The sequence below is a fragment of the Doryrhamphus excisus genome, chromosome 9 (genome assembly GCF_030265055.1).
Source record: "Doryrhamphus excisus isolate RoL2022-K1 chromosome 9, RoL_Dexc_1.0, whole genome shotgun sequence".
Lineage (NCBI taxonomy): Eukaryota > Metazoa > Chordata > Actinopteri > Syngnathiformes > Syngnathidae > Doryrhamphus > Doryrhamphus excisus.
Genome location: NC_080474.1, coordinates 18,840,781 through 18,864,871, shown reverse-complemented (window position 1 = coordinate 18,864,871; position 24,091 = coordinate 18,840,781). Strand labels below are relative to the sequence as shown.

General features: G+C 40.0%; 3 protein-coding genes and 1 long non-coding RNA gene across 5 annotated transcripts in view; 2 read left to right on the top strand and 2 right to left on the bottom strand.

Moving 5' to 3' along the window:
• The window catches only part of zgc:162707 (UPF0524 protein C3orf70 homolog B), a 20,048-nt gene extending 14,844 nt beyond the window's left edge, over positions 1 to 5,204 (bottom strand). Inside the window, exons 1-2 of one of the 2 annotated variants that reach the window (XM_058081751.1) lie at positions 5,053 to 5,204; positions 4,482 to 4,698 (exon numbers count right to left, since the gene is read on the bottom strand). In XM_058081751.1, the coding sequence (XP_057937734.1) occupies positions 4,482 to 4,665 (184 nt within the window). In that variant the 5' untranslated portion in view covers positions 4,666 to 4,698; positions 5,053 to 5,204. Of the gene's footprint in view, positions 1 to 4,481 lie in introns of both variants that reach the window. The other variant, XM_058081750.1, reaches the window with a different exon arrangement.
• The window catches only part of LOC131135628 (uncharacterized), a 21,954-nt gene extending 16,158 nt beyond the window's left edge, over positions 1 to 5,796 (top strand). Inside the window, exons 2-3 of the long non-coding RNA XR_009131636.1 lie at positions 4,757 to 4,835; positions 4,950 to 5,796. This is a non-coding gene — a long non-coding RNA (uncharacterized LOC131135628). The remainder of the gene's footprint in view (positions 1 to 4,756; positions 4,836 to 4,949) is intronic.
• Positions 5,764 to 20,588, bottom strand: ehhadh (enoyl-CoA, hydratase/3-hydroxyacyl CoA dehydrogenase). The gene is made up of 7 exons (XM_058081748.1): positions 19,471 to 20,588; positions 19,082 to 19,185; positions 18,820 to 18,989; positions 17,796 to 17,907; positions 16,517 to 16,621; positions 10,694 to 11,035; positions 5,764 to 9,331 (listed from the first exon to the last, which is right to left on the bottom strand). The coding sequence occupies exons 1-7, from the start codon at positions 19,545 to 19,547 to the stop codon at positions 8,085 to 8,087; spliced, it is 2,157 nt and encodes a 718-aa protein (XP_057937731.1). The 5' UTR covers positions 19,548 to 20,588; the 3' UTR covers positions 5,764 to 8,084.
• tmem41aa (transmembrane protein 41aa) lies at positions 20,265 to 24,091 on the top strand. The gene is made up of 5 exons (XM_058081749.1): positions 20,265 to 20,589; positions 20,876 to 21,026; positions 21,115 to 21,276; positions 21,348 to 21,486; positions 22,405 to 24,091. Exons 1-5 carry the CDS (start codon positions 20,324 to 20,326, stop codon positions 22,623 to 22,625), a joined length of 939 nt encoding a protein of 312 aa, XP_057937732.1. The 5' UTR covers positions 20,265 to 20,323; the 3' UTR covers positions 22,626 to 24,091.

Below are 24,091 nucleotides of genomic sequence, written 5' to 3'. Positions count from 1 at the left end.
ATTTTGTTTTTATTATTGCACCTGTTGTGCAATCATTCAAACCTGCAATAAAAGCCTGTTGTTCCAGCTATCAATGTATATTTCCCCGAATATTAAAGTGACATTACTGACTTGAGTGACCAATGTAAAATACTACACTATGCATTTGAATGAGGCTCAATGCCTAATATTTCTTATTCAGTTTATTTAGCTATTTTTAATGCTTGCCATTTTCCAAAAGCCGTCCCTCTCTTTTTGATGATTTTGACACATTTTTTTTTCCAGGTGCACAGAATATTGTGTCCTGGGGCTTTATAAACATGGTATATACCAAAAGAATGATTAGACTCTCATCTTTTTATTATTGCACCTGTTGTGAGATCATTCAAACCTGCAATAAAAGCCTGTTGTTCCAGCTATCAATTCTCGCACGTGTATTTCCCCGAATATTAAAGTGACATTACTGACATGAGTGACCAATGTAAAATACTACACTGTGCATTTTAATGACGCTTAATGCCTAATATTTCTTATTCAGTTTATTTAGCTATTTTTATGCTTGCCATTTTCCAAAAGCCGTCCCTCTCGGTAGCGGCCATTTTTGATGATTTTGACACTTTTTTTTTCCAGGCGCACAGAATATTGTGTCCTGGGGCTTTATAAACATGGTATATACCAAAAGAATGATTAGACTCTCATCTTTCATCAGAATTTGCAGTAGAACATCGGCAAGTTTCAGCAAAATATCAGTTCTCAACTAAAATGGGAGAAAAAAAGGATTTTCAAGCATAAAAGGTCATATTCAACCACAAAACAGCACATTTTTTTTAGTTATTTTTGCTGTTGTAATCCATTTTATTTGAAATAACTACCCTAAGGCGGCGTGGCGGTCTAGTGGTTAGCGCGCAGCCCTCACAGCTAGTAGGCCAGGGTTCAATTCCACCCTCGCCCATCTCTGTGTGGAGTTTGCATGTTCTCCCCGTGCATGCGTGGATTTTCTCCGGTTTCCTCCCACATTCCAAAAACATGCTAGGTTAATTAGCGACTCCAAATTGTCCATAGGTATGAATGTGAGTGTGAATGGTTGTTTGTCTATATGTGCCCTGTGATTGGCTGGCGACCAGTCCAGAGTGTACCTTGCCTCACGCCCGAAGACAGCTGGGATAGGCTCCAGCACCCCCTCGACCCTCATGAGGAAAAGCGGTATAAAATGAATGAATGAATAACTACCTTATTCTCTGCAGTTGAGTAAATACAGTAAACCCACCAAGCTACTAAAGTACATATAAGTAAACCCAGTATCTTGTATCAGCAACTGTATACTATATTATCTGTTCATGCAGTGAGACTCATTCATGCCAAGTACTTACAAAAAAAAACACAAGTGTGTTGGAAAGCCTAAATAACTTAAGTTCAGAGGAAATAGGCGCAGTTGTCAAGGACTACTTTGGGCCGCGTAATGATATACATTTTGTTTGCTTATTATGCTGAGTGTCTGCAGGGGCACGACGGTGTAGGTGGGATTGACTCAAACTGCAGCACCGGTGTTAAACCAAATGAAAGAATATGTTGTGACTGGGCCCCGCTTACCAGCGTAGACCAGGACATGCACATTCACAGTTTTTAGATAAAAAATAAGAACATCATGAAAACTAAAACTGACTTCTCTTTTAAGTCAAATGGGTGGCATTAATTCCCTCCAATAAACCTGAAGCAAATCTAAAAGGGATTGGAGGGTGTGTGTGTGGGGGGGGGGGGGGGGGGGGGGTCGTTTTCCAGTACGGTAATGAGTTATTCATAAGCAGCACGTATGAGATATAAACCACAGTAACAGTAGCATTGACAATAGTACTGCTTTTAAAACTAGACAAAAAATGGTTGTCGATAACCACAACGTATCACACTGGACATCGTCTAATTCACACACAATAAGTGTTGTACTATCTTGAAGAGAAGTTGCACTTGGACAAAAAGTGCCCTCAATTTGTCAAAAATGAAGAATGGCTCTGTATATTTATGGCCCATGAGTAATGTTATAAATACAAAATGTAAATACGCTCTAAATAAAAAACGTGGTCTGTACACAGAGTATTTTGATGGTGGACGAATAACAAAAAAAAACACTTAAACATATCTCTTAAATAAATTTTCTAATGAAACCAGAGGTCAAATTAAAGCCATTTTCAAGTACTTTCAAAGGAAATTTTCAAGGATGGATGATAATCCATATCTAGTAGGGGATCACATGATCTCGTGAGATTAAAATATGACAAGATTTCTCCTTCACAAAAAAAAGGAGAAAACAGCCTGGGATGATAATAAATTAATCACATGATAAATAAAAATAAACTGTGTAATTTTGCCGGTTTCAATATATCGCCATTGTCTCACGCCTACAAACAAGCAGAGAGTTCACTCTGTGCGTTTTTGTTTCATAGAACAACAGCATGAATGGAGTGAGACATTTCATCATAGAGTGTCATAGAGTCTCTGTGGGTGGAGGCGGGGCCTGGAGCATACACACAGACCGCAGAAGAGTGTAGCTCAGTAGTAATTAAATTCAGAAATTGTAATATCGATACATCCATTCATTCATTTTCGATACCGCTTACCCTCACTAGGGTCATGGGGGGATGCTGGAGCCTATCCCAGATGACTTCGGGCGAGAGGCGAGGTACACCCTGAACTGGTGGCCAGCCAATCACAGGGCACATACAGACAAACAACCATTCACACTCACATTCATACCTATGGACAATTTGGAGTCGCTAATTAACCTAGCATGTTTTTGGAAAGTGGGAAGAAAACAAAGTACCCGGAGAGAACCTAGATGAACATAGAACATAGATGCCCAAGAGCAGATTCAAACCCAGGTCTTCCTGTGACCAACATGCTAACCGTGCGGCAAAACTGCATCATATTTGTTATTATATTGTGGTTGTAGTTTCAGCTACATATCACTGAGAACTATAATATTAGAAACAGTATTAGTATGATGCATTCATGGCTGGGATGCCTTTAGGCAAGGCATTTATTTAACTTCCTAGATGCTAACTGAGGCGCCCACTGGGCCAGCATATTATGAATGGTGTGTCCTTGCTGTGTTTGCTGCAACGGGTATTAAAAATGTATACTAATTCAATCAAGTCAACAACTAGGACCCCTTCTTCACCCAAAAGTATTGATAAATAAATGATACTTATCTAACAATGGCAATGAAAACTGATGTAATTGTGTAAAGATTTTGCTGTGTTTTAGTTTAGGTTTACAGAAGGGCCAAACATGGTTAAGCTCTATTCAATGATTGATCTTTAAAAAGTATGAGGCACCAGGGGACTTTGTGGGAGGTGCAGCAGCTTGAGAAAAATGAAGAAAAACTTGTGAATTTAAAAATAAAGTGATTTTTTTTTTAGTGCACGGTGGACGAGTGGTTAGCGCGCAGACCTCACAGCTCGGAGACCAGGGTTCAATTCCAAAAACATGCTAGGTTAATTAGCGACTCCAAATTGTCCATAGGTATGAATGTGAGTGTGAATGGTTGTTTGTCTATATGTGCCCTGTGATTGGCTGGCCACCAGTCCAGGGTCTACCCCGCCTCTTGCCCAAAGACAGCTGGGATAGGCTCCAGCATCCCCCGCGACCCTCGTGACGAAAAAGCGGTAGAAAATGAATGAATGAATTTTAGTGAATATTTTAGTGCACGGTGGTCGAGTGGTTAGCGCATAGACCTCACAGCTCGGAGACCAGGGTTCAATTCCACCATACGCCATCTCTGTGTGGAGTTTGCATGTTCTCCCCGTGCATGCGTGGGTTTTCTCCGGGTACTCCGGTTTCCTCCCACATTCCAAAAACATGCTAGGTTAATTAGCGACTCCAAATTGTCCATAGGTATGAATGTGAGTGTGAATGGTTGTTTGTCTATATGTGCCCTGTGATTGGCTGTCTCGCCCGAAGACAGCTGGGGTAGGCTCCATCACCCCCGCGACCCTTGTGAGGAAAAAGCGGTAGAAAAAGAATGAATGAATGATTTTCTGTGAATATTTTAGTGCACGGTGATCGAGTGGTTAGCGCGCAGACCTCACAGCTCGGAGACCAAGGTTCAATTCCACCATCGTCCATCTCTGTGTGGAGTTTGCATGTTCTCCCCGAGCATGCGTGGGTTTTCTCCGGGTACTCCGGTTTCCTCCCACATTCCAAAAACATGCTAGGTTAATTAGCGACTCCAAATTGTGAGTGTGAATGGTTGTTTGTCTATATGTGCCCTGTAAAAGACAGCTGGGATAGGCTCCAGCACCCCACGCGACCCTCGTGAGGATAAGCAGTAGAAAATGAATGAATGAATTTTTTAGTGAAGCTTTAACTGAACCTGATATGAGCAGAAAACTTAGCAGAAAATTAGCTTCCCTGCTATATTCTCTGAGGGGGGGCTCTTAGGACACCACTGGTTATTTATATGCAATACACAATGGAGACTACATAAAGTGAAAAGAGTAAAAACTCACAGTGACACCATCCCAGGTGGCAGCACCAGTGCAGCTTGAAGCACTTTCCGTGGCTGTGTGTGGCGCAGATGGAGAGTCCATCACAAGGCAGGAAGTCCGGTCTACCGGCGCAGCTTTTGGCCAAAGCCTGCGCCTCGTCCAACTTCTCACTCTTCGGACACTTTGGAGCCCCGGAGGTGGCCATAACAGCATCGCCCGAACTTCGCCACCCCCCCACCTCCGAAAGATAAAAAAACGAACAAAATACTTATCTCGCTTTTTTTTTGTTTTTTTAGCAAAACTACAACATGACCGCCAAGGAGCCGGAGCGGGAGATCCACGAAGACAGCCCGAGGAGGCAGCTCCTAAAGCCGGGTAAGTAGACGACAGAGGTGTCGCTGGGAGGGAATGCTGGTCGTCGTCACTCAAATGGCGGTGACATCTTCCGTGAAAGTGGGTAAAGCTCGACGCTCTGGTGCTATTCTAAAGGCTTCCACGAACGTTCCACACCTCTCCCCATCGTGGCATCCAGCCGTCGGGAGGCTCCAGTCTATGTGTGTGTGTGTGTGTGTGTGTGTGTGTGAAAGCTCACATCTCAACTTCATCACACGGCGGGAGGAGTCCGCAAAGCTCTGCCCACTCGGGAAAAACACCACGGCTGACAAGGAAGGATCCCTCCCACACATTCACACAGTTACACAACACCGCTTTAGACAGATTCCCGAACGGGGCGTAAATAGCAGTGTTTTTACTGTACAATATTAAACATGTACGGTTCTTCCGGTTGGTACAGGTGCCGGCCGCTAGGTGGCAGCACTCGATGGTGGGCGTGAGATTTAAATACGAGGCAGCTATTGATTTATAGGACTTGCTGCCAGCTGATTCAGCATAAACATAATACAGAGGGGATTATTTTGTCAGTTTTTCCTGAATATACACGACATGGAATTACACTCTGATACAAATAAATTGACGTAATTCACAAAGTGCACATAATGTATTTTATTGAGGCAAACCGACATTAACTGCACAATTGCATGAAATCAATACAACAATACAAAAGGTGTGCAAAAATTGCTGCCTTTGATATGATTTTATTATTATTTTTACTCTTTTCATAACATATGTAAGATGGCTCTAATTAACAAGTATCTCAATAAATTGTAATGGTGATAGTTTAATTTCATTTGAACATGCATCAGATTACAATTGAATGCATCCCATAATCAGTTCACAGTTCCACATGTCCGAAAGGAGTAGGAAGAAGCAAAGCTTATTAAATCCTACCCCTCTATCTGGTACTTTTACAATCAGTAACTGATACATTTGTTCACTTCCTGCTTTCCTAATATAATTATTTAAATTTTAATTTAATTTGATTTTTTAAATTAAAATTAAAAATACTAAAATAATTAAAATACTAAAAAATGATTATTTTTTATTTTTGTCACGTAGCGAAGTAGGAGGTGATATGACCATCCAATGACATAATGGGTACCATATTAAGTGTCAATATAGTGATATGTATAGCACATCATGACATGTTTAGCTAATTGGTTATTATTTTTAGCCTTATGCATTATTTTAGCTGTTTGAAGATGAACTATATCAGCAAGTTGAAGTATTTGTGATTTTAGAAATAAGGAGTTAGTATGTTCTCTGTAGGCGGCATTATGAATTATCCTTACTGACCTTTTTTGCAAGATATGATAAGATATGGTAGAACCAGAGAGCAATAAATTAAATTAGAACATCTTGCAAAAGTGCATTGATATCACAAATTTAATTCACATTATTACAATACTGAACTTTTTTGACAATTCTTCATGATATACTGATTTTATTGATGTTAAAATTAGTATCATACTTAAAATGTTTGGGTCAGTTGAAAAGATCTCTGGAGTATTTCCTGTACTTAGGTATGAACACAGTCATCCAAACCCTGGTGTGACCCAAACAAGCAGACCAAAACCACTTGAGAGGTGGGTTGCAATTCGATAGATAGGAGGAAAATGCATTGGAAGCATAGTCTCTCCATATACTGTATGATTGTACAAAATGTATTTTCTGAATGAATATGATACACAATGTAAATCCCATAGTAAACGTAGTTGGCTGATTTAGTGCGGGGAATCTGTAAAAGGGTTGCAGATGTTGGTCGAGTGCTTCGTGCTGTTCAAGATTAAACAGCGGATTGTGTCCTGGAGGTTATTACAGGCCAGAGTTGCACTTTTGTGTCAGTATCAGTTTTCCATCGTAATCAACACAGACTCCCAAGAACCGCACGTGACCTTAAAAGGGTATACGTTCCTTTTTGTGTTGGCCTCATTTATCCTTTACATCAGCACGGAGCACACAATCGCCATCCCCTCCGCGCTCGTCAGGTGGGAGAGCTTATAGTGTGCCGACTGCACAAGTCACATTGTAATCTTGGCTGTGTAATCATCGGATTTAGATGCCCCCCCCACCCCCCAAATGAGATAAAACTCAAAGACACACCATTTGCAATGACACAACAAAACACGGAAAAGCCCTGAATCCTCATGATTAGGAAACAAGACGTAATAACAAAAGGCGGATTTCATTTTGGAAAGTGACTAAAGCAATAAATGGGATGCGGAAGCATAACAAGATCTCATTTTAAGATGTTCTTATATGGTAATTATTATTATTATATATTTGTGGAAAAACACTAACTTGATTATAATTAAGTAAAGATAATTCATAATGCCGCCTACAGAGAACATACTAACTCTTTATTTCTAAAATCACAAATACTGTTATTAGAGCTTTTAATGCTGGCTGAGCAGTTTTTCCTCCATATTGCTGTACAACATTATTATCTTTATCGCTCTCTGGTTCTACCATATCTTACTTATTGTGTGGAAATATGGGCTAATAACTATAAAAGCAATCTTCAAATGAGTCAATTCAAGAAACAATACAAACAGTTGATGTTTGCTAAATACAAGGATGAAGAGTTTAAATTGATGAAGATTAAATTTAATTTAATTTAATTTAAAACAACAACAAAAACTTTATTAGAACTCTATTAGGAAAGCAGGAAGTGAACAAATGTACTATAATAACAAATGTGCTATACATATCACTATATTGACACTCACTATGGTACCCATTATGTCATTGGATGGTCATATCACCTTGTACTTTGGTATGTGACAAAAAATAAAAAAATAAATAAAATAAAAATTAATAAAATACATTATTTTTATTATATTAGGAAAGCAGGAAGTGAACAAATGTAACAGTTACTGATTGTAAAAGTACCAGATGGAGGGGTAGGATTTAATAAGCTTTGCTTCTTCCTACTCCTTTTGGACATGTGGAACTGTGAACTGATTATGTGATGCATTCAATTGTAATCTGATGCATGTTCAAATGAAATCAAACCATTACCATTATCATTAATATGCATTTAGCCCCCTGCTGATAAATTTCTATTGGTAGCCTAGTATTCTCTGCAGTTGACTATATGAGTAAATAAAGCAATTTGTAGAATTTGCAATGTGAACCATTGCCAAATGACTATGGTACATTTCCAGTATAAATGAATAATGCTTTGGAAATGAGTGATATTTGGTTGAAAAACGCCATTTCATAGATTTAAAGATGGCTGTGAGCCTTCTTGATGATTCCCCTCCACTCGCGTAGAGGTGGGCTGCCGCTGGCCACCAACCTACGGAGCAGCCCACACGGCTGCAGGTAAGGCACATCAGGGTGAACTCGGTGGTAGTGCTCCAGCCTCTCCAGAACTTTATCCAAGCCCACCATGCTGGCGTAGAACATGGGACCCCCGCGATGCTTGGGCCAGCCGTAGCCAAACACGTAGATGACGTCGATGTCTTCGGGTCGGGAAGCTATTCCTTCCTCAAGGATGCGGAAGCCCTCGTTGATGAGGCTATACAAGCAGCGTTCCAGAACCTCCTGGTGGTCTATGCGACGTGACGCCAGACCGTGTTGACATCGATAGTCCTCCAAGAAGTGCTTCACCCATGGGTCAGAACTTGCTTCATGACTGTTGTCATACTTATACCATCCAAGACCTGTTTTCTGGCCGAATCGCTGTTGTGCACAGAGAAGATCTCCAAGAGGACTGTACCTGCGGTGTTGTCGGACTCTGGCTGCCGGCCCCGTTGCACCAGGGTCCACAAGACCATCTTCCTTCCTAATTCTCCAGCCCACATCAATCCCAGAAAGATCAGACATTCTGAAGAGCCCCATGGCAAAACCAAACTCCTCCAGAGCTTCATCCACCAGCTCGGGCGTGGCTCCCTCCTCCAATAAGAACAACCCTTGCTCCATGTAAGGCGTCAGCATGCGGTTCCCGACAAAGCCACGGCAGTTCCCCACAGCCACACAGACTTTACCTATTTCCTTTCCCAGATTCATGGCGGTCGCCACAGCTTCAGGAGAACACCGTGACCCGTACACCACCTCCAGCAGTTTCATGACATGCGCCGGGGCAAAGAAATGCATCCCGACTACTAGTTCTGGATGGCGGCTCTGAGACGCGAGGAGGTCCACGTCTATCGCAGACGTGTTGGTGCACAGAACCGTGCCAGGTTTACACGCAGCAGACAGCTGCTGGAAGATCTTCTTCTTCAGGGCCACGTCCTCAAACACAGCCTCGATGACCAGGTCAACATCGGCTACTGCCTGGAGGCTGCGGCTGTAAGTGACCTTGTCAAGTGGAGGAGGAGCCCGCCCTCGTCTCCGGGCCCCCCTGAGAAGCATACCTGATATGGCCTGCTTGGAGTCCATCAGTTGTTTCTCCTGGGCTTCCACGGCAACCACAGACAACCCCGCCTGAGCGAGGGCGACCGTTATGCCTCTCCCCATTGTGCCAAGACCTTCAAGACCAAACACATAAATAAGACTACATTTTACTGTAGTACATTGCAGAAGGATCAGTTTTACTGCAATATTTTTTGCCTTGTAGAAGACTTTTTTTGCGAGCCTGAAATTTTAATGCACAAGCCGTTGTGCTTCACATGTCCAGAATGTTCAACTACCATCGCTTCCTAAGGAGACAACACAGAAGCATCGCTGCTTTTCCACAGTTTTCAGATCGGCGCAATTGTGGTTGTCTAAATATGGTTATGGTTATGGTAATGGTAATGGTTTTATTTCATTTGAACATGCATCAGATTGCAATTGAATGCATCACATAATCAGTTCACAGTTCCACATGTCCAAAAGGAGTAGGAAGAAGCAAAGCTTATTAAATCCTACCCCTCCATCTGGTACTTTTACAATCAGTAACTGTTACATTTGTTCACTTCCTGCTTTCCTGATAGAGTTTTTGTTGTTTGTTTTATTTTTGTAATTTAAAAAAATTTAAAAAATTAAAAAAAATTCTAAAAAATTAAAAAAAAAATTAAAAATTACATTTTTTTAATTTAAAAAAAAAAAATGTTAAAATTTAAAAAAAAATTTTAAAAAATTTAAAAACATTTTAAAAAATTTAAAAACATTTTAAAAATTTAACAATTTAAAAAACTTTAAAAAATTTTACATTTTTAAATTTTTTGTTTAAATTAAATTAATCGCAGCCTGCGAGTTTGAGGCCCCCACCTTGATACCAAAGTTTAATGTTGAAATAACAGCTTAAAGCTGTGTGCACACCGGACACAATTAACATGATTTTTGCCCCGCCCATACTGTTACCCCGCCCTCTTTTGCTTTGGCTTAGCAATTAAGCTAAAGGCTTATGACGCTGGGTACAAATAAATGCAGCAAATGATTTGGAATAAAACGAAAAATACAACGTCAAGATAAAGCATCTCATCAAACATGTTGTTAAAGTTACGACGCTGCTGAGTACGATGGAACTGAGTACGATGCTAACTTGCTAATTGGGTCAAATTAATGTTCATGTTAAAGGTTAAATAAAGGTTATTTTATTTTGCGTATAGAAAAATAAAAATGAAGATATTTCAGAACAGTGGAATGTTTTATCAGATATTTTGGTGTGGAAAACCGGAACCAAAGTACTGAAAAAGTGTAGCAGAAGCAAAAGCATTGAAGATAGTTTTTTTATTGATTTTTTTTTCCAGTTTTTAATAAATGCGTTTTGTTTTTTGTTTTTTTTGAAAACCTGATGCGGCCCAGCTTCACTCAGAACCTAGCACTGGTGGCCCCCAGGTAAATTGAGTTTGAGACCCCTTGCTGTAATGTTAATCTCAACATAGATATTAATCTTCCAGTCTTACCAATAACTGCTGTTTTATGGACGGGCCTGGGTTTGCTGTTGTCCCAGCGAGCTCCACTGGGCATGCTCCACTTGCGAACATCTCTCTGAGCAAAAAAACTGTACTGCAGAGCCCGGGCCTGTCCAGACGTGAACAGTGTGTCCATCAGTTCTTTTTCCCTCTCCATGCCTCGAGCGTAGGGTAAGGTGGCGGCTGCCTGCAGGGCCTGGACACAAGCCACCGGCGCTATGGCTCCACGGGCTCTCTGGCGCACCTTCAGCATTGCCTCCTCGAATAGAGCATCCAAATGAGGAGGGCAAGGACACGGACGCGTGCTTAAGCGGCGAGCATCCAGCTTGTGGTCTGAAAGAGAAACGTTAAAGGGGACAGCTTATACTTTTTTTCATTAAATTAAAACAGATTGTTTAGAAAATCCGAGGAAATACAACTGGAATTAATGCAGATTTTGGAAGATCTAGAAAGCTTTATGTGTGGGTTATTTTGTGTAGCTGCTCTAGAGGAGTCCACAACAACCATTCACACTCACATTCATACCTATGGACAATTAGGAGTCGTCAATTAACCTAGCATGTTTTTGGAATGTAATAGTAATGGTTTTATTTCATTTGAACATGCATCAGATTACAATCACATAATCAGTTCACAGTTCCACATGTCCAAAAGGAGTAGGAAGAAGCAAAGCTTACTAAATCCTACCCCTCCATCTGGTACTTTTACAATCAGTAACTGTTACATTTGTTCACTTCCTGCTTTCCTAATATAGTTTTAAGTTTTTTTTTCATTTTGTTTTTGTCACGTACCAAAGTACAAGGTGATATGACCTCAGGTCTTCCCGATCTCCTGGACTACATGCTAACCGTTCGTCCACCGTGCGGCCCTGCATATTAAAATTCATTCATTTTCTACCGCTTTTCCTCACGAGGGTCGGGGGGAATGCTGGAACCTATCCCAGCTGTCTTCGGGCAAGAGGCGGGGTACACCCTGGACTGGTGGCCAGCCAATCACAGGGCACATATAGACAAACAACCATTCACACTCACATTCATACCTATGGACAATTTGGAGTCGCTAATTAACCTAGCATGTTTTTGGAATGTGGGAGGAAACCGGAGTACCCGGAGAAAACCCACGTACGCACGGGGAGAACATGCAAACTCCATACAAAGATGGCCAAGGGTGAGGTAAAACAAAATAAGAAGCCAAAAAGTTACCACTTCCACACAAAATAGGAGGAGAACTCATTTTCTACCACTTATCCTCACGAGGGTCGCCGTGGGGGTGCTGGAACCTATTCCAGCTGTCTTTGGGCAACAGGCGGGGTACACCCTTATACTTACGAGGGTTGCGGCCAATCACAGGGCACATATAGACAAACAACCATTCACACTCACATTCATACCTATGGACAATTTGGAGTCGACAATTAACCTAGCATGTTTTTGGAATGTGGGAGGAAACCGGAGTACCCGGAGAAAACCCACGCATGCACGGGGAGAACATGCAAACTCCACACAGAGATGGACGAGAGTGGAATTGAACCCTGGTCTCTTAGCTGTGAGGTCTGCGCGCTAACCACTCGACCACCGTGCAGCCCCATATTAAAATTTACTCTGTAAAATAAATGAAAAATATAAAAATGCTTTGATTTTGAAGCCAAAAGACTCCACGGTTCTTTACGGTGAGAACCCCCCCCCCCCGCAGTTTTAACAGTATTGGCTTTTCCAACATCATTTAAGCAAATTTCCTAGTGAAAGTCGGCGGTAGGACTCTCGGTATTAGAACACACGCATCTGCTGTCTGGAGTCATTTCAACCGGTCGGAAATGAAAATGGCCAGTGGGAAAATTCCCACCTTAATTCCCACTCCCGTCTCTCCTGACATGATTACACAAGACAGAATCCTTCACAGCTCCACTGAATTACACTGAGCTCCAAAAAATGGGTCAGCATGGCATAGATTAAAGGGCCACTAGCCAATCCAGTTTCCACTTTGGTCCAATAAACAATGAAATCAAGACTGGAATCATATTCATGGGTGATGTTATTTATGACCTAGCCTATGTTAACATATACATCGTGTTCATAGTAGGAACACATCACTAGTGTGGTTATGAAGCATTCTGACCCCAAGGTACTTTACTATATTGAGCCATTAATCTGTAAATGGCTGAGCTGTTTCGATGGATTTGTTGTGCGGCAAGAGGGGAGCCTGGTTGTCCTGACAGATGTAACGGGCAGATGTTGCAAACCACTGTGCTAAAACATTTAATCCCATCAGTGTGCGCATGTGTGGGGCCATGTGGGGAGGCACACGTGCACAGAGATCAGTATCTGATACTGATGCCAAATCGATACTTTTAAAACAGTACAGATCCGGTACTTAAACCCGGTAACCCCCCCCAATAAAATGAAATGAAATGAAAAATAAAATGAAAAATAAAATAAAATACAAATTTGATTTTATATAATTTTGTTTATTTTATGAAATAAAATAAAATATTTATTTTACTGTATTATATTGTATTGTATTTTTTCTTTTATTTTATTTTGAAATGAAATAAAATAAAAACATAAAATAAAATAAAAACATAAAATAAAACATTTTTTGTATTGTATTGTCTTTTTTATTTTATTTTATGTTTTTTAAATAAAATAATATTTAATTTTAATTTATTTTAATTTAATTTTAATTTATTTTAATATTAAAATAAAATATTAAAATAAAATCTAATATTTATTTTAATATTAAAATAAAATATTAAAATAAAATCAAATATTTATTATATTTATTTTAATTTATTTTAATATTAAAATAACATATTAAAATAACATATTAAAATAAAATATTTATTTATTTATTGTATTTTTTATTTTATTTCAAAATAAAATAACAAAATAAAATACAAAATATTTTGTATTGTATTGTATTTTTTATTTTTATTTTTTTAATAAAATAATATTAAAAGAAAATATTAAAATAATATTTTATTTTATTTTAATTTATTTTAATATTAAAATAAAATATTACAATAAAATAAAATTCTTATTTTATTTTACAATACAATACAATAATCCACAACAAATTGTCAGAATTATCACAGCAAAAGCAGCAGCAAATACAGAACACAATAAATCTGCTAACAAATCATACAAACAGACATTTTTTTAAAAACTCCCCTGCTGTAGATGGGAGGAAGAAATGTGCGTTTTTAAAAATATCTACGTTCGAGTCTGACACAGAGATGCTCCACTGGTTAGCTCGCAGAAGCGCACTGGCGGGAGCTTTTTAAGTGGTAACACGGCGCTCCTCGTCACCGTTTAGCAACCCCGCCAATTAACTCGACACGGGAGCATCCATCCAAAGATTTCAGTTTGATTGACTCGCATCTCGTTTTGCTTGCTTGAGTCACTCTGAGCCTCATTTTCATCTAACAACACCACTCAAAGCCATCTTGGTAGGCATCGTGTTAAAAAAAAAAAAGTTATGATTGTGAAACGAAACATGCAAAATTGATATTCCAGAAGGAAACTGAGGATTCACTGCAAATGTGTTACAACAAAATTATCTTTGCAGTGCTTCCTGGACATTTATTCATCACTATTGAATTCAAGGAATAACTCAAGGCAAAACAGGAAGGTGGTGTCCGTGTGGTGTCTGCCACATCGAGTCTTTGGGGACAACCACATCTTCAATGAAGGTAAAACTAGTGTTCACTTATCCTTTTCATGCATTAATTTGGACTGGTGGCTAGCCAATCACAGGGCACATATAGACAAACAACCATTCACACTCACATTCATACCTATGGACAATTTGGAGTCGCTAATTAACCTAGCATGTTTTTGGAATGTGCGAGGAAACCGGAGTACCCGGAGAAAACCCACGCATGCACGGGGAGCACATGGAAACTCCACACAGAGATGGCCGAGGGTGGAATCGAACCCTGGTCTCCTAGCTGTGAGGTCTGCGCGCTAACCACTTTATAATTTTTTTATAATTATAAAACTATAAAAATGTGTTTTGGCTTTCTGGAATGGATTCATTGGATTTTCATGATTTCTTATGGGAGGTTGCATGGCGACCGAGTGGTTAGGCCTCACAGCTGGGAGACCCGGGTTCGATTCCACCCTCGGCCATCTCTGTGTGGAGTTTGCATGTTCTCCCCGTGCATGCGTGGGTTTTGATGATGTCATCCGTCCTTCCACGCTAACGTGAGTATTCTAATAGTAAGCTACTGTAAGGTATGTGTATTACTTACAAGCTAGCTTAGCACACGGTGGGCTAGAATAAAGCAAAAACTTAATCTTTTTTTTTTTTTTACCAATTCCAGAAAAATAGAAAGGGTTTTTCTGACTTGAGAAGTTCAAATTAGTCTATTTCTGGCAATTATTTGAACATTAGACTCAGTGTTTGCTTATGTGTTTAGTCTAAGCTAAGCTAAGCTAAGTTAATTTAAGCTAGTAGAGAGATAGCTATTGTTTCATGTTCGTTTGCCATACTGACAAGAAAGTGTTGTTTATAACGGTTCGTTAAGAAAAAAGGGTTGCATTTTAATTCATATTTTCTTGAAAATATCCTCCAAATGTTATTCTGAATTATTGTAAAAATAACGCTGAGTAATGCTAAACATTAGGCAGTGGAAACGCTGTATTTTCTCCCATAGTGACTGCATTTTACGACAAAGAGCTAAGGCATTTATATATAAATATGATTTTGTAGGCCATATTTTGTGTAAATAAGGTATTTAATGATGCACTGAATATTGTATAAATGTTATGATTCAGTCAAATGCCAATAATTCAGTCTTAAGTGTGTGGATAAAGTACATGAACGCATTGCTGAGTCTGATTAAAACATTAATGGCTAAAAGCAACTAATTAAAGAACTTTCTCTATGAATATTCCAAGAATGTTTGTCCCATTTGACCTTTCTGAATAATACAGCAAAGGCAGAGAAGACATCACAACCCAATTTTAATTTATTTTAATTTAATTTTAAATTATTTTAATATTAAAATAAAATATTAAAATAAAATATTAAAATAAAATATAATATTTATTTTAATTTATTTTAATATTAGAATAAAATATTAAAATAAAATCAAATATTTATTATATTTATTTTAATTTATTTTAATATTAAAATAACATATTAAAATAACATATTAAAATAAAATATTTATTTATTTATTGTATTGTATTTTTTATTTTATTTCAAAATAAAATAACAAAATAAAATACAAAATATTTTGTATTGTATTGTATTTTTTATTTTAGTTTTTTTTAATAAAATAATATTAAAATAAAATATTAAAATAATATTTTATTTTAATTTATTTTAATTTATTTTAATATTAAAATAAAATATTACAATAAAATAAAATTCTTATTTTATTTTACAATACAATACAATACAATAATCCACAACAAATTGTCAGAGTTATCACAGCAAAAGCAATACAGAACACAATAAATCTGCTAACAAATCATACACAGTCTTAAGTGTGTGGACATAGAACATGAATGCATTGCTGAGTCTGATTAAAACATTAATGGCTAAAAGCAACTAATTAAAGAACTTTCTCTATGAATATTCCAAGAATGTTTGTCCCATTTGACCTTTCTGAATAATACAGCAAAGGCAGAGAAGACATCACAACCCATCTCACACCGCTATCAAACATTCATAGCCGCATAGCGGACCTTTTTTTTTTTTCTCCACTTCCACTACTTGTACACCCACCGTTGTGGATGTCACCGTCTGTGGACGTTTTATCTGTCCTTGAATGACATTCAGCTGTCAAGTGTTTCGCTTTGGTCTTACCTGCGACGCTGAGCGCAAACTTGACAGCGGTGTCCACGGTATTGCGATCAATAACCTGATCCACGATTCCCAACTTGAGCGCTTCTGCAGCGGTGATGTGACGACCTGTGACGACACGTGATTGACGTTAGCGCCGGCGGGTGTACATTTCAATCATGACTGTTTTATTCAATTATTATTCATTTGTTTTGAAGTTGTGTCATGTAAAATGATCACAAAGGCTTTAGCACAAGGGTCTCAAACACGCGGCCCGCGGGCCAAATGTGGCCCGCAGGACACTAGTTTGAGGCCCCTGCCTTGATATGAAAGTTTAATGTTTGATATGGATGCTGTATGGTATCATGTACCCAGAAAAAAATTATTACGTTTGATTAATGTTCATGTTAAAGGTTAAATAACTGTTAATAGTTATCCTCCCTATCCGTGTGGAAGTGGTAAGTTTTTGGCTATTTAAGTTCAAAGGAAATAACTTGAAGGCTACTGTTTATTACGTTTGATTAATGTACATGTTAAAGGTTAAATAACTGTTAATAGTTATCCTCCCTATCCGTGTGGAAGTGGTAAGTTTTTGGCTCTTTTTAAGTTTAAAGGAAATAACTTGGAGGCTACCGTTTAGGTCGCTAGCTCTCTAGTTTGCGAGTTAGCATGTGTCTCAAGACCCTGCAGTTGCGCAATATGTTGTAAATAAAATAAGTATAAATGTGACTATAGTCGTGTTTTGTCATGTCTACAGGGCTCTAATAATGCTTTGTTCATTTTAATCTGAAAAAAAATAATTTGTCTACCCACCAACTATATGTGGTTTCTTAAGTTTTTATTATTTGCCGTTTTATTATTATTATAATATTTATTTATTACTGATTGATTGATTTTCTTTATTCTTGATTTGTTTATTTATTTTTCATCTTATTTTGTGCAGAAAAATAAAAATGAAGATATTTAAGAACAGTGGAATGTTTTATCAGAGCTTTTCTTGTAGCAAATCGGAACCAAAGCACTAAAAAAATTTGTATATTTTTCTGTTTTTCATAAATGCGTTTTTTTTGGGGGGGGGAAACCTGATGCGACCCAGCCTTGCCCAGACCCTAGCCCCAGTGGCCTCCAGGTAAATTGAGTGTGAGACCCCTGCTTTAGCAATAGTACGCCTTTAAAAATGATGATACATACTGACATCTGCTGGTCATTTGAGTGTACTACAGCTCAAACGTGCATTGCTGCTTCCAATGTGGTTAACAAATGTGACATGTGTACAATGCAAAATTGAGACTGCTGTAATTACCAGTAGTGATGAGGTCTAAAGCAGCCGGCAGTCCAGTCAGCCTTGGCAGACGCTGGGTACCCCCTGCAGCTGGCAGCAGACCCAAAGTCACCTCTGGAAGCCCCAGTATGGCCTGGAATTGAATCCAGATGGGAAGTTGGAATCAATGGAATTCACTAAAAAGTGTGCATTCTTCAGCGAGGGACTGAATGCTCCATTCCTTATTGAATCACTGAAAGCACCTATTTGATGTGAGATGTTTTTTTTCTTTTTTCTCGCTATTAATTTAAGGAAATATGATATTTTCCTCAGGTACATTGAGGCTGAAGTGGTTTTAAGTCTTTGGGGACAGCCACATCAAGAATCACATCTTCAATGAAGGTAAAACTAACCTTCAATGTTCACTTATCCCTTCCATGCATTTGGAATTGTTTACCACATGTAAACATATAATTGTAAAACTATAAAAATGTGTTTGTATTAACATTTTTGGCTTTATGGAACAGATTTACATTATTTTTTATGGGAGGTTGCACAGTGGAAGAGTGGTTAGTGTGCTGGCCTCACAGCTGGGAGACTCGAGTTCGATTCCACCCTCAGCCATGGGAACCATTTATTCAGTGATTAGAATAGGACCTTTTGGAACAAATTAATGATGCTAACCAAGTTTTTTTTTTGTTTTTTTTGGGGGCAAATATATGAAACATTAGGCTGCATGGCGTTTGAGTGGTTAGTGCGTAGACCTCACAGCTAAGAGACCAGGGTTCAATTCCACCCTCGGCCATCTCTGTGTGGAGTTTGCATGTTCTCCCCGTGCATGCGTGCGTTTTCTCCGGGTACTCCGGTTTCCTCCCACATTCCAAAAACATGCTAGGTTAATTAGCGACTCCAAATTGTCCATAGGTATGAATGTGAGTGTGAATGGTTGTTTGTCTATATGTGCCCTGTGATTGGCTGGCCACCAGTCCAGGGTGTGTACCCCGCCTCTCGCCCAAAGACAGCTGGGATAGGCTCCAGCAATGAATGAATGAATGAATGATCTAACCTTTCTGTGTGCTATCCGATAATGACAGCCAAGCGCCAACTCCAGGCCTCCACCCAAAGCAAACCCCTCAATGGCTGCAATCACCGGCTTGTCTGCGGCCTCTATGGCATATAGCATTGGCACCAGTGGAGGCCCAGACATGGGGGTCCCGAATGCCTTCACGTCTGCGCCTGTATCAAAAAGTCACATTTTACGTTAAAATGAACTATTCATTCTCAATGTGTCTCGATACGTAATCGTCAGTAAAGGAAACAGAACCTACCCCCGCAGAAGACTCCGTTCTGACCGCATATGACGACAGACTTGACCTCAGTGTCACTAAGGGCCCTTTTTACCGTGTCCACAATGCCTTGACGTACTGCTGCACTGTAATACACATATATAAAAAGTAAGCAAACATATACAGGCTGCATGAATTAGTGAATTACTCAATTTAATTAGATTAATTAAATATATTACAATCATCATTGTGATACACTCACATTAATGGAAATAAATATTAATACAATTAACACACTCTCATTGTGCATTGATATACGCATGCGTAAGGTTTTGTATTGCACTGTATTAGAATAAGACGAAACATATGGAAGGCAAATACTCGTTAACCTACAACACACAGAATAACATTAGATATTGACATTCACTCACCTTAGTGCATTTACTGGAGGATTTTGGAGCGTGATCAAGCCGACAGTCGTTCCCGCAATATAAGAATATTTAGCCATTGTTTCATACAATCACTCGCACTTTTCTTACTGCGTAAAGTGGACTTTGTAACTTCAGTGTTTTGCTGGCGGAACTAGTTCTACTCCGCACAGCTTCACAGCTTGTTGACTTATCTGTAGTACGCAATGGCGGAGGAAGGTCCGCCATGATGGTAAGCGAGCCAGCTAACTGGGCGGTGCTAGGCGTGAAAACAGTGTACCATGCATTGTATTGCTCTGAACTGAGTGTGCGGTAAAGTTATGCGCAGTGCCTGCACTTTAAAAATAACATACAGTCTATTGAACTGTAATATATGTTAATATATTTGTAATACTACAGCCTCAATCATCACCATTATTGACTTGAATTCAACTAATCGCACAGAGAAACAAATTAGCTTCCTGATACTGTATGTTATCTTGGCAAGTGCCTCCTTTGGTTACAAAAAACAGTATTATAAACTTACGACGTTTTTAGGGAAACGTGAAAAATGACGAATCTGGTGTTTTAAACCAACTATTAGTTCAAGTCACCGCTAAGCAGTGTGCCGAGGACATGTTCACATATGTTTATGGATTCTGCCTACCATCATGGCTGCCAAACCCGCGCACAGCGTACTACGGAAATGCTATTTGAGTAGTATTACCTCTTTGTTTAGCGTCTTTGGGGTTAACTGTTTCGAAATTTAGAACATTAACGCCCACATCCTTGTTTGCATTTAAGGAGTCGATTCCTGGTGAAAAACGACTCACTTTAAAACACTGTAACGTCTTTGGTTACACAATGTCGCGTGGCTATGCGCGGTAGTGACGTCACGTTCGCCCATTCGTTTCCGCTCCCACTTCCTGTTTCAGCTGGCGAAAACCAAAACAAACAAAGAAACTGCCAGAATATGCGCTCACTCGTCGGACTTCTCACGGTTGTTATAACTGCTACTTTGTACCTTTATTCGCTGTCTCTGTATCTGCCCCCTGCACCGCCAAGACCTGTTCGGACACCAACCGAACATGTCGGAACGGAAGAGTCCAAAGTGCCCGTTGGGAGCACGGAGGAGACCAGAAGGTTGTAGTATTTGACCATAATGTTGTTTTTTATGCACGACTGTGAAGAATGACATTAGTAAAATTAATGTAATGTTTTGGTGTAATGTATTTGAATAAGAAACTTAACAAGAACGTATGTAATTTTACCCGAAAACTATCGTTTATGACCGTGTATGTAGTGTTGCGTTTAGGACTGTAGGAATTGTAATGTTCTGTAGCGGTCGTTGAAGGGCACTATATTGTGGACTCAACTAAGCCTGAATTTAAAAGCAAAAACTGACTTTGTACTTTATTTGTATATGTAGGTTGAAATTCCCATCAGACTTGGAGGAGCTACGGGAGCTGGCGGAGCTTCTTCAGTTTTACAAGACCGAGCACACCGGATATGTGTTGTTGTTATTCTGCAGCGCTTACCTTTACAAGCAGTCATTTGCTATTCCAGGATCCTCATTCCTGGTAAGGTCAACCTACTGTGGTCTGATGCTGGAAAACGAGTTGGAAAGGTCATTTGTGATTACTAATTCAAAGCCTTTCTCTTGTGTAGAACATCTTAGCAGGAGCCATATTTGGCCTGCATGAAGGTCTTCTCCTGGCTTGTGTGCTCACCACCGTGGGCTCCACCACGTGCTATCTTCTGTCTCAGGCGTTTGGAAAACACCACATTGTGAACCTCTTCCCTGATAAAGTTGCCATGCTCCAAAGGAAGGTCAACACATTTTTTAAACAATGATGTGTTCACTGAACTGCTGGTAGCTCATGTTGGTCTTTCCTCTCCAGGTGGAGGACAACAAGGACTGTTTGTTCTTCTTCCTGCTCTTTTTGAGGTTCTTTCCCATGACGCCTAACTGGTTTTTGAATATGGCCGCCCCTGTTGTCAACATCCCGGTGATCTTCTTCCTCTGTTCGGTCTTCATCGGTAAGCACAAGAGTATGGCGGAGGAGGACTTCGTGGTAGGAGATATAGTCTAGTCTGGGGGGGCTGGAGCCTATCCCAGCTGCGTTTGGACTGGTGGCCAGCCAATCACAGGACACATATAGACAAACAACCATTCACACTCACATTCATACCTATGGACAATTTGGAGTCGCTAATTAACCTAGCATGTTTTTGGAATGGGCTGCACGGCCTTCGAGTGGTTAGCGCACAGACCTCACAGCTAGGAGACCAAGGGTTCAATTCCACCCTCGGCCATCTCTGTGTGGAGTTTGCATGTTCTCCCCGTGCATGCGTGGGTTTCCTCCCACATTCCAAAAACATGCTAGGTTAATTAGCGACTCCAAATTGTCCATAGGTATGAATGTGAGTGTGAATGGTTGTTTGTCTATATGTGCCCTGTGATTGGCTGGCAACCAGTCCAGGGTATAAGCGAGTATCGGCCCATATCGATACCGTGCTTTTTCACCGATATCGGCCGATCAATCAGAGAACCCCTAATATTTAGCTCAATGTACATATTTTATGGCTGCACGGCGGTCGAGTGGTTAGCGCGCAGACCTCACAGTTAGGAGACCAAGGGTTCAATTCCACCCTCGACCATCTCTGTGTGGAGTTTGCATGTTCTCACCGTGCATGCGTGGGTTTTCTCCGGGTACTCCGGTTTCCTCCCACATTCCAAAAACATGCTAGGTTAATTAGCGACTCCAAATTGTCCATAGGTATGAATGTGAATGGTTGTTTGTCTATATGTGCCCTGTGATTGGCTGGCCACCAGTCCGATCGAGAGGCGAGAGTACGCCTCTTGCCCGAAGACAGCTGGGTTGGGCTCCAGCACCCCCGCAGACCTCGTGAAGAAAAAGCTAGGTGACAGTGATGCAATCTCGTGCTGACTTTCAGGCCTCCTTCCCTACAACTTCATCTGCGTCCAGACTGGCGTCATGCTGTCACAGGTGTCCTCACTGGACGACCTCTTCTCCTGGGAACGCCTCATCCAGCTGCTGGCCATCGCCTGCATGGCTCTGCTGCCAGGCGCCCTCATCCGCCGCTACAGCCGCTGGCGCCTCAAAGCGGAGCCGCAGCAGCAGAACGGAGAAATCGCCGACAAGAAGGTCGAGTGATTTGCCCCCTCAAAAAGCCGGACTTACTCGGCGGATTGTTTCTATTCGGACGACAGGGCGAACCTGATGATATGATACACACGGGATGTATGGATGAGGGAGGGAATTTTACCGTTGACTGTTTTCTTCTACCTCACGTCGCCAGTGATGAGTTTCTGCAACAGTTTGACAATACAAAGCAAAAAGGGAGTACACATTTCTATTAAATATGAATGTTGTACTTGTGTAATGTACCTGGTTTATGGTACACACAGATTTTTTTGTACTGTGACATTTTTTTTATCCAATACAATCTTCATTTATATAGTAAGTGAATGTAACATTTATGCAGGCGGTTCCTTGGGTTTTGTTCCTCGGGCTGTGAAGACAAAAGGAGGTTAGTACACAGTATTACAATACAATACAATATTATGCCATCCAATCAAAACAAGAGACTGTTTTGATTGACACTATCAGAGATATATGTTTATTTTTGTACTTGGAAGTGGAGTTTTGTTCCTCTCATGTAGCTAATTATTATTATTACTAGAAATACAGTAAACCTCGGATATATCGGACTCGGATATATCGGAAATTCGCTCACAACGGACAGATAAAAAAGAACCAATTTTTCTGTAATGCATTTCCAATAAAAATTCATTGCATATATCGGATTTTTTATAACGGATTTCGCCTATTTCGGACAAAATCTCCAGTCCCGTTCCAATGCATTTCCATTAAATTTCCCTCGCATATATCGGATGGCCGCATCGTGGCGCTCAGATTCGCCGAATCGTGACAGGCCGCTATACGACGTCATTTGCAGCGTTTGCAGCGTTGCCTGCGCGTCCAGGTACATTGGAAACATAGTCAAGGAAGTGCCTTTTTATAACGGATAAAATCCGATTTACGCATATACCGGATATAAATCCGATATATGCGTAAAACGGACATTTTCCGGTATACGCATATAACGGACTTCGCTTATATCGGACAAAACCAGTGGGAACAATTGAATCCGATATATCCGAGGTTTACTGTATTATAAACGGGCTGCAATTGACAGGTGACCAGTCCAGGGTGTACCCCGCCTCACATTCAAAATCAGCTGGGATAGGCTCCAGCATACTCAAGTGAGTCTACTGCGGACAAGCAGTGTAGAAAATGAATGGGGATAATTATATATGAAATATTGCCTAATTTACAATATTTTTCAAAGCTGGCAACAATCATAATAAAAAAGCCAGGACAAGAATATGATGCAAATTGTGTTTATTGCTCAGATTCAGGTCGCTCAGCAATAAGAGTTCACACTCACAACTCAAACAACAGTATGCTCGGAACCAGAAAGGCATGGATTCCACCATAAGTGGAGAAACAATAATCGAATGTCAGTCCAGCGCACAGTCATCCATGACCTTGAGGTGTTTCGGACCTCTGGGCCCGTGGGACCTTTGAGGGGTTTCACCTATCACACACACACACAC